We start from the raw sequence: 14665 nt of genomic DNA on the forward strand, positions 1-14665 counted from the left end.
GGTTTGCCCACAAGCCAATCTTACAGAGACATTTTCTCAACTGAGGTTCCCTTATCTCAGATGACTCTAGTGTGTATCAAGGTGACATAAAACTAGCCAGCACGTCTGCGTAGGTGTCTCATGTGTGTGCTGACTATTCCTTTAAGTATGTTTCCAGAAGTGGCAGAGCCGGACCTTAGGGCTCTACTTTTATCTAGGGCTGTTTTGTTTTGTTTTGTTTGAGGAATTTACATCTGACTTCCACTGGGGCTCGGCATCTCTGCCGACATGCATATTTGTTTGCAGTGACACTCGAACCCAGGGCCTCAGGCATGCAGGGTTAGCACTATGCCACTGACCTATATCCCAGCCAGCATTTTCTCCCTCCTAGCTGCTGTGATAGTCAGAGGGAGTCCTGCTTACTAAGGATGACAACACGCTTTGTGTATTTATCTATCACTGGTGCCACTTCTGAAGACTCTCATTGGTTTATTCCCCATTCAGTGGTTACAACTCTAGGTTGATACTTTCAGTTGATACTTTCATCCTCTGAGGGATGGATACATTTCCTCCTTTGTGAAGGCTCTTCACTCTGGTGACGCTTCCTCTGCAGTGGGTGGTGCTTCTGGGTTTCCTGCGCTCCCACCTGCGGGCTCTCACTGTCATTCCTGAGTTAGCGCAGCCCTCCTCTGAGCTGTTTCCTGTCTGATAGCCTGAAGGGTTTGCTCTGCATTTCCTTTAGCAGTTCCACTGTTTGGGATCTTACCTCACATTTGGGGTCACTTTGGTACAGGGTGTGAAGTGAGGATCTAGTTTCTGTCTCCTGTCTGTGGACATCAGCTTTCCTGACACTCTGCTGAAGAGGCTGTCTCTGCTCCAGTAAGTTTTTGGAATTTCCGTAGAGAATTAGGTGGTTGTAGCTATTGGCGTTCAGTTAGTTGGTTTACATGTCTATATCTGTATCATACCATGTTGTTTTTGTGTTAAGACTCTGCGGTATATATTATTCTTTTAGATTTTTAAAAAAGATTTATTATTATATCTATGTTCACTGTAGCTGTTTCAGATGCACCAGAATAGGGTGTCAGATCTCATTACAAGTGGTTGTGAGCCACTGTGTGGTTGCTGGGATTTGAACTCAGGACCTTCGGAAGAACAGTCAGTGCTCTTAACCACTGCACCATCTCTCCAGCCCCAGTTTATTTGTATTTATTTAATAATGTGCTTTGGTGTTTTGCCTGCATGTATATTTGTGAGCTGTCATGTGGTGGTAGGAATCGAACCTGGGTCCTCTGGAAAAGCAGGCAGTGCTCTTACCTATGGAGCCATCTCTCCAGCCCCTCATACTACTCCTGTTGCTCAGGATTCCTTTGGCTATCCGGGGCCTTTTGTGAAGAATGTCATATTGATTGACTTGAGTAATACAGCAATATTTACAATAAGAATTCTGCCAGTCCAGAAGCATGGGAGATCTTTCATCATCTAGTGGTTTTATCAGTTTTAAAGTGTCTCATGTTTAATATTTAATTAATATTTTAATTATTAATGACTTTCACGCCTTTTTTTCATGGATGGGTTTTTTTTTTAATATTAAAAAAAATCATCCATATGTATGTGTCGGGAGGTCTGTGTATGTATGGGTGCAGGGGTTCATGGAACCCAGTGGAAGGTATCAGGTCCCTTAGAGCTGGAGTTACAGGCAGCTGTGAGCTGCCCAGTGTGGGTGCTGGGAACTGAATCAGGTCCTCTGCAAGAGCAGTCTGTGCTTTTAACCACTGAGCCACCTCGGTGTCTATATTATCATGGTGAAGAGGGCTATTTCTAGTCCTACTTCCTTCCCAGTTTTTACCATGGAAGGATGTCAGCCAACTTTCTGTTGTCTCTAAGAAACAAAAGATCTCCCCGGACTGAGAGTCAAAGAATAGAAAACAATCTGCCAAGTGACCAGAAACTGAAGACAAGCTGGCGTAGCTGATAAAGTAGATTTCAGACCAAAATTAGTAAGAAGCGATAAAGAAGGCCACTGTGTTTTAATAAAGAAAACAATCCGTCGAATATATAACAATTGTAAATACATACACACCAAATGCTGGGGCACTTGTGTGAAATCAGGATCACGATGGTGGCTGGGTTTGGTGGTCCAGCACAAGACATGGAAGGGTCTGGCAGATGCTCTTCTATTCTGCTAGCATTGCCTGTGCATGAGCTGGGCTCTGCAGAACCAAGGGGGCCTGGAATGGATGAAGTATGTCGTTCACACTGGGACTGGTTGTAATCCAGATGTGATCAGTTAGGACAGGGTTTGATGTTTCTGGGATGAGAAGACAGGCCCTCGTGGCTCATCCCAGGGCCTGAGCTAAAGCAGAGTCCAACCTCAGAGAACTCCCAGCCACAGGCTAGGCGGAGGCTGGACTATGGTATGCCTTCCCTGCTAGCAAGCCAAGAGTTCATACATATCCCCTCTCCTCAGCCCTGACCGGACACAAACCCAGGAGGAGCCTCTGCATCCCAGAAACGTCCCACAGGAACAAAAGGCTACAGGTCGGGTCACATCTGAGTGGGGAGAATCCTGAGGATGCCAGTGAAAGATGCGCGTGGAAGGGAATTCCCCGTGCTCGGCTGGAGACACTGGGAACTCAAGGCCCCGAAGCACAAGAAAAATTAATAACCTACTCACCCTGCCAACAGGAAAAATAATAATAGAACACACGGTTTTCTCAAAAGGCCCCAGAGCAGAATTCAGTGGAAGTCCACATCTCTGCGTGATAAAAATGCTATGCAATTATGAATAACAGGTTTCATCGCTCTTCGGATGGAGCATGTTTCAGAAGCAAACGCCTACAGGGTACCTGGGAGTATGTGCAGGTTTGCCCTAAGAACATACATACTCATTTAAATGCACACGATGCACACACCACATGGCTCTGTTCCTGGGGATGTTGTAGTGTGGGCACACACACACACACACACACACACACACACCTTCATTTAGGTGGCTGCTGTTTGACATGTATCGACCCGAGGATTCCAGAAAGCCTCGAGACTTCATGCTGGTGAGGCAGGAATGTCTGAAGGGGGAAAGTAGAAAGACAAGCAAGCGAGCCAGCCTGGCCCTGGGTCAAGGACCCTCAGCTGGTGCACATGATCTTTGTGTGAACAGCCAGCAGTGTCTTAGCTCGGCCTCCATGAAGAACACTGGCTGGCTGTTTTTTCATAGCAAGCTCTAGACATAGTGGCACTGTTAGCAGTGGTCATAAATGAACACAGACACAAGATCTCTTGGATATCCAGGTAGCATATGCCTTGCAGGTGATCTGCCTAGACTTCATGCCCAGCTAGTCACAGACCAGGGACCGTGGGCCAAATTTACTGCAAAAAGAGATATACCTACATAGAGAGCCCTTGTTCACATGGAAATGGAGGAAAGGGGGGTAGAGGCATAGATCTTGAAAGATGTCTCTGTCCTCTGGGGTTCAGGGACACTCTTAGCTGACAGTCTTAGGGAGGGAGAATAAAAGACCCACATGCCCAGAATGGGATGCAGAGGTCTTCCACCAGGCAGCTGGAAAGGCTCCTTGGCTAAGATAACCTTGGAGGACTTCAGGAAGCTCAGGAAGCCGCATAGTATCCCTGTAGTCAAAGGGATGACCTGACAGGCCCTCACAGGGACAGCAGGAAAACACAGGAAGGCCTGGAGTTGGAGGAGACCTAGAGTTGGACTGCAGACCTTCGAGGATTGCTGAGGAGAGACCTAAGCCCAGGCTACCTCATGGCAGACTCATCCCTGCCTGGCTCTTCAGGAAAGCAGACCTGAGCAGACACTGTCCTCTCAGAGCTGAGCAGTGTGTATCAGGGCCGAAAGCAGGGGACTCCCCACCCAAGTCACCCAACCGCTGGTCACATCACCCTACGTCCCTCTGGAGTCAGACTGTAAATCTGCATATTCATCCCTGGTGAGAGGATGCAGGACTGTGGCCTGGGGCCCTCAGTTTGGGCAGATCCAACCAATGGTCTGGGCAGTCCCGGCTGGGCCTCTGAAGATACTGTGGCTGGGATCCCTCAGTCCTAGAGAGCTGGGAGACAGGCCTAGGATTGATGCTGGTGATTCTGGTGTCTGTGTACTCCAGAGGCAGACATCAGGCCTCCAAGTGAGCCTAGCAGCAGAGATCAATGGAACAGACTGGGCTTCCAGGGCCCCTCGCAAAAATTCCTTCTCCTGCATCCCTAGGATGGGATGCCCACCCCTCCTCTGGGAGACCTGAGAGTCAGTATGTCCAGTGGTCTCTGGCTGAGCATCAGGGCCAGCAAGCAGCTGAGTCCTTGCTAGAGGCTAGGGCATCAAAGTTGAACCAGCTAGAATTTAGCAGAGGGAGGAGACACTGGGGTCTCAAGGAGCCCATGGCATCTTCTACAGCACAGCTCATCCCAATCCAGCAATCCTAGCCAGCTAGCTCTGCCCTGGCCAGGACAACACCCCCCCCCCCAACCAACCAGACCAGCCCTGGGTTCCAGGTTCAACCCTGGGTCAGAACCCCAAGATGGGAGAGAAACAGGACCTGCCCAAGACAAGGGCCAGGGCAAGGCTTCCTCTTTTCCACTTCAGGTGTATGGGAGCCTTGGAATCGCCTGACAGTCCTTGAGCACCTGGGAACAGAGATGGCATGAGAAAGGCGTTCCCTGCCCAAGAGTTCTGGAAGTCAGGCCTGGGTCAGCTCTGACCCCCATGGTGGGCTACTTGTTCCTCCAAGCTGGTAGACATCTCTTGGGAGGGGGCTGATCTGGAGCAGGTCATTAAGATACCCATTCCAGGGACAAGAGCCCCACAGCCCCAGGCCTCAAAGGCTCGGCAGGGTCAGATCACCTCCCCATTCACCTTCTAGTTGTGTTGCCTTGGAGCTGGAACATCTGCCTTGTGGCCCATGGCCTAGCCAAGAGCAACACTGGCCATACTTAGCTAGCATCCCTTGCTGCTAGAGCAACTTGCCTTTGGATGTCTACCCTTCCGTCTGGGCCATGAGGGGGACACAGTTATATAGGTAGAGTGGCATTCTCCCCACAGCTTCTAAGACAGCCGCTGTTCCTGCTGGACACCTCCTGCCCTCTTGCCCAGCCAGTCTGTGAGCTTCAGCAGATGTAAATTGAGTCTTGTCAGGTTCTGGCTTTCCCACTAAGGATAGTCAGACCAGGCACTGGGGCTTTACAATCAGTGTAGTTCGAGAATGGCGGGTGTGAACAGCTCCTGGGGAGGCCTCATACTTAGATGGGCTGTCGCCACCAAGTGATACTCTTGGGGAATCTGGTTCCCACAAGCTATCCCTTCCTTGGACCTCCTGACCACCAGGAGGGTTGGGAAATAGAGGATGTAGGCCTGGCTAGTCAAGGCCAGGTACCCTGGTCCCCTAACTTCATGCCCTATTCAGAATCCTCTGAACTTTCCATTGCCTCCCAGCTGTGGTTTCTTCTTCCACCTGACTCTACTACACTTGAGGCATCTTTCCATTCCCACCCCCATTTCCCATGATGTCAGCAAGCACCGGAGTGAGGTGGGAGTGTCCCCAAAGGCTGTTTAAAACCCCACAAGTCAGGAGAAATCAGGTTCCTGTGTGTCTTAGTCAAGGTTTGTAGTCCTGCACAAAATATCATGACCAAGATGCAAGTTGGGGAGGTGGGGAGGAAAGGGTTTATTCAGCTTACACTCCTACATTGCTGTTCATCACCAAAGGAAGTCAGGACAGGAACTCACACAGGGTAGGAACTTGGAGGCAGGAGCTGATGCAGAGGCCATGGAAGGATGCTGCTTACTGGCTTACTCCCCCTGGCTTGCTCAGCTTGCTTTCTTATAAAACCCAGGACTACCAGCCCAGGGATGGCACCACTCGAAATGGGTTCTCCCACCCTAATTGATCACTAATTGAGAAAATGCCTTACAGCTGGATCTCATGGAGACAGCTTGTGTCAAGTTGACACGCAAAACCAGTCAGTACACTGTGGTAGACATGGACCTGGCCAGTACCTTGTGTATCTTCTGGGCTTTGGGGTGGTGGCAATTGGTAGTCTTGGCTCAAGCGAATAGTCCCTTCCTGGCATTTAGGATTGGACTTATCTCCAGGAAGCTTGGAATCCTTTGACAGGTCCAACTCCAGTCTCCTGGTTGTTTGTGGCCAAGGACAAATTGTATGGGAGGCTGAGTAGCTTCTCCCCAGGGTGGTCTCTGTGGATAGGACTTCCTCCCCCTCGGCTCTCCCAGTTACCCAGCCTCCATCAATCTGGGAAGCATGCGTAACCCAGCCTTGGCTAGTGAGGAACAGGTGGACATTGCTGGCGGATCTCTGAGAAAGCCATCACAGCTTTTTCTGGCCCTCTGACCATTTCCCCTCCGCCCCGTTCATTCCTGCCTAGACTGTGAATATGATAGTTGGGGCACTGGCAGATGCTTTAGTATGAGAAGACCAGGACAGGTATCCAGGCTGAGGGCAACAGTGGGGAACTCTCCAGATTTCTCATTGACAGACCATGCTGCATTGTGGGCACCAGATGTATGTGTGGTGGATAGGCAGCTTGTAGATGACCAATGGAATTGCTGGCTTCCTTGGAATTCCTGGGTGGACTGCATCACAGCCTGTTTGCCATGTGAATACCACAGACCAGTGTCCTGTCCCTAGGAGGCAGAAGAGTACAGGACCCTGGCAATGGTCAACCACCTGCCCTCCTGACTGGGGTCTCAAGTGCAGCTGCTCAGCCTCCGTATCTTACAGATTGCCCTGTGCTCTTTCTGCCCTTGGAGCTGGGCTTCCTTCACACCCAGAAAACCTGGGAAGGGCTGTCCATAGATGAAGCCAGGCAGTTAGTGGAATGCTTTGGACAGAGTTAGAGGTGAGTCCTCAAAGAAAGAGCAGGCCCTGAGTACAGACAGAAGGACAGACAGAAGAGCTGGTGATTGAACTACAGGCCATGTGCAGAGATGCTCCGAAGGGAAGACGGATGCTGCTCCTTCCCACAGGCCCAGCCTATGCCCGTGCTCCTGAGAACACAGGGCAGAAGCTAAGATGGGGAACCAGGCGCTAAGAGAAGTAGTGAGGACTCTTGGGGGGGTGGGGGGGTGGGGCTCTGTTAGCCAGAAGAGCCACCCAGGAACCTGAGATTTCATTTCAAGAAGGGCCCCCTTCAACTTACCCTGCTATCACATAGCATGTAGCATGTAGCCACTCCATGGGGGAAGGACAAGGCCCTCAAGGCCCTGGCATGTGACTCTTTCTAGCTGAGACTTGTGCAGTGAGGAAACCTGATTACTCAACTCAAGGCCTGGAGGCCGAGTACCTCTTCCAACAATGAAGGGAGAGCATGGAGGGCCTGTGGGAGCCTAGGCATCAATTACTCATCCAGAACTCAGGTACCGCAACTGGCGAGAGGATCCACACCACCGCCAGGCAATAGCCTGGCTACAGATTCAGAAGAGAGAAGAGCAGAGGCCAGATGCACACTCCTCCATCACTGTCTTCAAAGAGAATGACTAGGAAGCTCGAACCCCACTAGACTAGAACAAAGCCACTAGGACTGCCTCAGACACCGACACACACTTGCCTGTATGTATCCTGTTTATGCATGGCGTCTGTGTGTATCCTGTTTATGGAGTGAGCCTGCACGTGTGTACCTAGTGTGTGCTGCTGTGAATGCACCTGTGTGTGGAGCTGTCCAATTCCTGACCCTGCAGTAGGCTGAACTGCTGAAGAGGACAGGTGACCCTGCTTGCCCGCGAGCCAATGCTGCCCCGGTGACATCAAGGGCTTAGCTCCTTGTGCATCTCACACACCTGAGAAAGGGATTGGAGAAAGGGCAGCAGCTGGCAGAGAGGGCTCGGCACTCAGGCTGAGCGGATCAGGAGGGAGGCTCTCCCCACAGATCTGTTTCCCCCTGCTGTGGCCTTCTCTCCCAGATGGTATGGACTGACTACACAGACACCGAGGTCACTCGTACTCCAGAGGAATGACAGACACTGCATGGCCTCTGGGTCTGTGGGACCAGCAAGAAACTCTAGAAGAGTATTCAGTGCTCTTGACTGCTGAGCCATCTCTCCAGCCCTGTTGTAGCGCTCTTAATCTCGAAGCAGATTGAATCCACACCTCGATAATCCTGTAACTACATTATCTTAACAGATTTGGAAGAAAAAACACACTTGAACTGAGGCTCTATTTAAAATATGGCGGGTGTTGGGGCTGGAGGGATGGCTCATTGGTGAAGTGCACTGGCTGTTTTTGCAGAGGACCTGGTTCAATTCCCAGTGCGCACGCGTACACACACACACACACACACACACACACACACACAGAGACACAGACACAGACACAGACACACACACACACACACACACACACACACACGGTGGCTCACAACCATCAATAACTGTAGCTCCAGGGGATCTATCACATTCTTCTTAACTCCACAGGCACCAAGCATCCACCTGATGCACAGATATGCATGCAGGCAGGCCAAACACCCAACCACAAAAAATAAAAATGTTTTTAAATAAAGTAGGTGGTCTCAGGGCTAGGGCTCAGCCCAGGCACCCACGAGTGACTTCAAAGCGAATTTGGAGGCCTGCCTGCTATCACCAGAGCCAGCCGGCTGCATAACATCCTGGAAGCACACGCTGATAGTGCTCTCTGGAAACCGGCCATGGGGGTGGCTGAGAACCAGAGGCTGGGGCCCCTCCCTGCCCATAGCTGCCAGGCCATGTTCGGGAGCCACATGTGGACCAGGCCTGGGCACCAGCCAGCATCTCCCAGGGTCTCATAGTGATGTTATCACTGTTCGAGGAACATTCCAGAAGAAACGCGCCTGGTGTTTATTTAACACTTGGCTTCTAAGCAGCACAGAAGCCTAGGAGATGTCAGCCTGGGCTGCCGCACAGCCTGGGAGCCGTGCATGTGCCTGTGTCTCACACACCCCAGCACCCACCATCCAGGTCAAGCCTCCGAGAGACTCGTTCTCTACAGGGCTGTAGTGCTTGGCCTGATGGCCCTTTTGGGTACAGTTGTCTGCTGAGGGCCGCAGGTAGTTTATGATTCCAGCCTGTGGTGGGTGGGGTGGCTACTCTACAGCCTACCACAGTCAGCAATCGGAGGAGTGTCAGCTGCAGCATGCGCCCATAGCCTGCTCCTCTCCTTCCCAGCTCATGAGCACCCCCTCTTGCTGGAAAACCCCCAGTCCCCTCCAAAGGTAGGGTGCCCATGGCCCAGGCAGCATGGAAAGGGAAATCCCTGAGCAGAGGGGGCCTGTGAGCAGTCTGAAAGGTGAAGCGCCCTCTATCCATTTATTTCATCATTCATTCATTTATTCCCTCATTCATTCATCCGATGACAGGGTACATGGCTTACAGACCGTGGGAAAATGAATAGCTAATATGGAACAAAGGGCACACTGCACAGCTGTGTGTACAGCATGCAGCTGTACCCTGACTGCTGTCTTTCCCCCAGGCCCCTGGCTCTCCAGCATCACTGTCATCTCACCCAAGACCTCTCCTCTCAACCCAGTACGGTTCTACGGACTGCCCACCTCAGAGAGAGAACTGCTAAAAACTCAAGTGCCGAGATGCTAAGACCAATTTCCCATTCTGAAAAACTTCACACTCTCAGAAGGGTCAAGATTTTGGGCAAACTTGGAAGTGGAGTCATTGCAGATGTAGTTGAGTATACAGAATATGCAATCCCAAGAGTTGATAAGCTGAGGCAGGTTTGCCACAAGTTTGAGGCCAACCTGGGCTACATAGTAAGACCCTGTCTCAACAACAAGAAATATGTTCAGGTCAGAGAGCCCTAAGTCTAGCGTGACTGTTCTGAGCACATGCAAGCAAGCACACACATTTTCCCCTCCCTTCCACACCCCCAAATCCTGGGACCAGAGCAAAGAGCGGTGTGGAGCAGGGCTGGGAGCATCCAGTCAGTTTCCAGACCGATTCATTATGCTACCTGGTTGGAAAGAGGCTCCCACCACCCCACTGTTTGGTCACTGCAACGTGGTTCTAAACTCTCAGAGCAGTACCAAGACCTGGGAGACTCCTATTCCTCCAAGTGTCTAAGCCTGCTGGAGTAGAGGAAACCCGGGTGGAGTGCTCCATGCATTGATATACGGCATTTTCATCCTTATCAAAGGCCAGCTTTAATTTATCCCAGCGAGCAAGGGTAAGCTGTGTGGTCTGCACAGGCTCAGGGGGTTGTGTTTTAGCTAGGAACACCAGAGTGGAGATGTGTGTGTACTGAGGTCACATGACTGGCAGCTGAGAGATCCCTCAGAGTCCCAATCCCCAGGGCTCATGATGGCCTCCCTCCCAACTATCACACACCCCAGTTAAGAATGGGGCTGGCAGGCCCAGTCCTGCTTAGGACAGAAGAAACTCCATGCTCAGGTCTGGGCTCAATGGGGACAACCACTTAGCTGGGAGTCCCCATGCTCTGGGACCACCAACTGTTCTTCCTGTCCTGAGCATGCTTTGTTGAAATACCTGGGGAAAGGTCTGTCCCTGCTGGCGTGGCCCCATGGTGATGATATCATACCACAGAGCAATACTCAGTCCATGCAACTGAAAATCAGAGGATTCCAATGTCCCGTACAAGGACACGCTCCCAAAGACATAACCTCACTGGTCCCTTCCTCCCGACAGAGCCACTGTCTCCTGGGACAGGCAAGCTCCAGCTACAGTGGGGTCCCCACAGCTGCCCTTCCCCCCAGCTCAGCAAATGCTTAGCCTCAGGGACATGGCAGGGCTGCCTCCTGCTGTCCCCGTCCCTAAAGTCTGCCTGCCCCCACGCTTCCTTGGTGGCAGCCCAGTGCAGAGCGGGGCGTGTCCTGAGAGGGTGTGTTCAGAGAGGCTAGGCTCCACCTCGTGAAGGAGGAACCAGGTACTGCTGTGCCTGCCACACGGTCATTTCATTTGCTATTTAACCTTCAAGTCTGGAAAGCCAGGGGGCTGTGTTTTCACAGGAACCGTGTTACCATGTGACTCATGTTTATTCTATAAAGATCAGGAAATACACAAATCCAGCAAACTCCCACCATCCACGCAGAGGGCCGCTTTCTTGGGATCCGTCTCCTGTGTCCGTCCACACGAGAACACACGCTTTGTCTCAGGTGAGAAGGGGCGAGCCCTGCCTGCCCAGTGTTCAGCCTCTGGGCAGCTGCACGCAGCTCTGCCCAGGCTTAGACATAAAACTCATCTCAGACCACTTTCTGCAGATTCTGAGGTAGTCCCAGTGATGTCAGCTTGGCTCCTCTCTGCTCACTGCACGTTAGTGTCCTTGGGTGGGTGTGCCCCCCTGACCTGCTGTAACTGACCTGCACATGAAGCTGGCCTCTGGAATGCTCTCCCAAGTAGGAGCCTGAAGGGTAAGCCTACGTTCTCCAGCAGGGGCATACTGAAAAGGTGCTCGCCATGGCCAGACCAGAGCTGCCTGAAGCCACATCATAGAAATCTTAATACACCCAAAACAAGGAAGGTGGAAACTTCCTAAGCTGTGCCAGGTACACTGGACAGCGCTTACACCACAGGTGGGTTTAGGCACGCATGGCTTCTCTTAATGAGAGCCTATTCCCCCCTCCCCCCCAACAAGGTAGCTGCCGTGTCTCAGCAGACGGCTGAAATGGCCTGACGAACAGAACTTGAGTCTGTGTCCAGGCTGGTTCACTGTTATTATTTTTAATTAATTAATTATAGACAAGGTTTCTCTGTGTAGGTCTGGCTGTCCTAGAACTCCATCTCTAGACCAGGCTGACCTTGAACTTGGAGATCTGCCTGCCTCTGTCTCACCCAGTTTAGGCCTATTCAGTCTTACCCACTTGCATTCACCAAGTACCTTAGGCGTCCATACCAGGCCTAGGGGGCTCACCTGTTCTGCCTGCTCCCCACTCACAGGGCCAAGGAGCCATGAGCATGTGGGCCCCCTTGTAAAGGGCTTTGGAGCACTGTGTGTGGGGGGGGTGGGTGGGGGGGTAAGCAGCGCCACAGGCACGCCCAGATGTAAGGTGGAGCATGGGTCCATATGAGCTGTGGGGCCTGTGGGTGCTGCTCTGAGAACTCACCAGTATCTAACACAGGTCTATCTTGCCACCAAGCCAAGAGGCTCCTAGGCCAGGCTGTTCTGCCTCCAGGTGGGACCATCTGCTTCTCTGGTCACAGCAAGGCAGGGAATGGCAGTGAGAGACCTGGGCTGAGAGAGGTCAGAGCCATAAGAAGCTGTGGCTTGGCCAAAGGCAAACAGTGTGAGAAGCAAGGTGGCTGGCAGAGGGCCCTGCTGGGACCTTCCCAAACAGCTGGGAAGGAGTGCTGAGGCCTTAGGGACAGAGCGACTTGACAGGCCTCTAGTTTCACACTGGTGCAGACCTTGCAGATTCCCACAAGAGCAGCAACCAACTCTGGCCCCTAGCTGGGGACCTTGGGCTTATTCCAGGGTCAGCAGGAGTGGCTGTCTCGAAGTGGGAAGTAAAGCCACAGATGGGCCTCAGGCCATGGAAGCCACAGCCCCTCAGTCATTTTATTTGTCCTCACCAGCAGCTCTAGCTCGCCTTCCCTAAGTCTCATGGCTGGCTAGGTGACCATGAAGGTACAGGACGGGATTTGAGAGCTGCTGGCACCTCTGGCCACATGTGAGTCCTCTGGATCTCATGGCACACACTGTCCTTGGTCAGAGCTGTTCGCCACCTTCCAGCTGCATCTGGTGTGCCAGCTGCTGCCCGATGGCCAGCAGGGGACTGGCTCTGTAGGCTGGGCTGGCCAGCAGCTTCTGAAACCGGGTCCTTTCTTCCTCACTGAAAGTAAGGAAAGCAGAGGTCAGCATGTGGAGAACAGGAACCCTAGGATCCACACGACAGCCCCAGACACCTAAAACTGGAGCAGGCAGCAGAGGCCCAGAGTACTCATAAGGTGCAGTACCAGGGCACACAGGCTGCTGAGCACAGACCAACCACCCATGGGGTCACCCCACCAGTAGGTCTAAGAGGGATCTGCTAGGGGCTGCTGCCAAGGCACAAGCTGACGATCAGGGAACAGTGGCAGTTGCTTTATGTAAGAGGTACCTTCCTTCCAAATGAGCCCAAAATAGATGTGCACTGGAGAGCTATGAGCAATGGGGCAGCTACGGACACAGGCAGCTTGGGGGCCTCTCATATACGCAAGAGCCTAGGCTGTCAGGTCCTCTTACCCTTTCTCTAATTCAGCATGACTAACTTCTGTAGAGCCTGAAGACACAATGAGAGTCAGCAGAGAAGGCAAATGTCTCATTGGCTCCTATATTTGAATTTTTGGTCCTCAGTTAATGGAACTCTTTGGGAAGGATTAGGAGGTGTGGCCTTGTTGGATTAGGTATGTCACTGGGGTGGGTTTGAGGTTTAAAAAAACCCATACCCGGCTCCTTCTCTCTTTTTCTCTACCCGTTGCCTGACTCAGAGAGAGGTCAAGACTAAACTGAGTAAGAACTACAAGGCTAGATTTAGTAAGAGCCTATCTCAAAAAAGCAAAAACAAGAGCCAATGGTAATGCATACCTTTAGTCCCAGCACTTGGGAGGCAGAGGCAAGTGGATCTCTGTGAGCTTGAGGCCAGCCTGGTCTATAGAGCAAGTTCTAGGACAGTCATGGCTACACAAAGAAACCCTGTCTCAAAAAAACAAAAACAAAAACCTAATACCAAACAAACAGGAGACAGGCTATATCTCAGCAGAAGAAACCAGAATGTATAATTCCCAGTACTGGGAAGACAGTTTAGGCTGTAAAATTCTATACTGATTTCCAAAATCAAAAGTAATCATTAAAAAGACCTTACTGAATCTATACATTATTGACATAGAACACTCAACATTAACAGAGGTTGCACACAAACAAAATAAGCACCCTGAGTGGGTGGAATCCAGGCTGCCTTGGGCTCCCCTGTAGATAGCACAGCACTGGAGCTCAGTCGACAGAGGCTCAAGCAGAGGCAAGAATCTCATGCCCAGGCTCACATCTGAGAGAGTGTCAGGCAGCCAACAGGACAACACCGCTGATGGATGAGGGGCACGGCTGTGTGTCTAGCCCATGGTAATCACACATCCCAGCCACCACCCTGGAGACTGGGGAGATAGCATCACCTCTCCACGGAGGAACTTCAGATAGGTGTCCAAGGCCTAACTACAGGACAGCAAAGTTTTTGGTCCCCAAAATGTCTCCCACCTGTAGTCAGAAGCCAAGCTAGGAGAGAGGGGAGGGTGGGAGGTAGGTGGGAGGGGACAGGAGGTGGGGGTGGGAGTGCAGATGAGGATATCAGGAAGAAGGCCCTGCGGGGCAGGGCTATACTCACAGAAGCTGCTGCCTCTGTGCTGTGCTCATTCGGCTGAACTCTACTGGCCGGGGCTTGCTGGTCACCCTGTTGTGGATACAGAGTCCAAGTGAGTCTGATACGTTTCACCAGAGACTTTATCTCTGTGGCCCCTAGGGTCTACAGCATCAGGAGTTCAAGAGTCCACACTGTACACTGGCTGTGGAGACTGAAGATGAGCTGTGTCGCCTGGCTACCAGATCTAGAGTTAATAACCACAGTATCCAGGATCCTGTCTCATTCCCTAAGGTTCCTGTGTGATATAGGAAGGTCTATCACCTCAGGAAAACACATCACTTTTGTACCCTGAGTCTGCCACCTGCCCAACCTGAGTGGAGAACAAGCC

At 51.7% G+C, this 14665-nt stretch overlaps 1 protein-coding gene across 1 annotated transcript in view; it reads right to left on the reverse strand.

Moving 5' to 3' along the window:
- Window positions 1–10731: 10731 nt before the first annotated feature.
- The window catches only part of Fam207a (family with sequence similarity 207 member A), a 30009-nt gene continuing 26075 nt past the window's right edge, over window positions 10732–14665 (reverse strand). Inside the window, exons 5-6 of the mRNA XM_021205499.2 lie at window positions 14302–14367; window positions 10732–12777 (exon numbers count right to left, since the gene is read on the reverse strand). Of these exons, the coding sequence (XP_021061158.1) occupies window positions 12654–12777; window positions 14302–14367 (190 nt within the window). The 3' untranslated portion in view covers window positions 10732–12653. The remainder of the gene's footprint in view (window positions 12778–14301; window positions 14368–14665) is intronic.

The sequence above is a fragment of the Mus pahari genome, chromosome 9 (genome assembly GCF_900095145.1).
Source record: "Mus pahari chromosome 9, PAHARI_EIJ_v1.1, whole genome shotgun sequence".
NCBI classification, from domain to species: domain Eukaryota; kingdom Metazoa; phylum Chordata; class Mammalia; order Rodentia; family Muridae; genus Mus; species Mus pahari.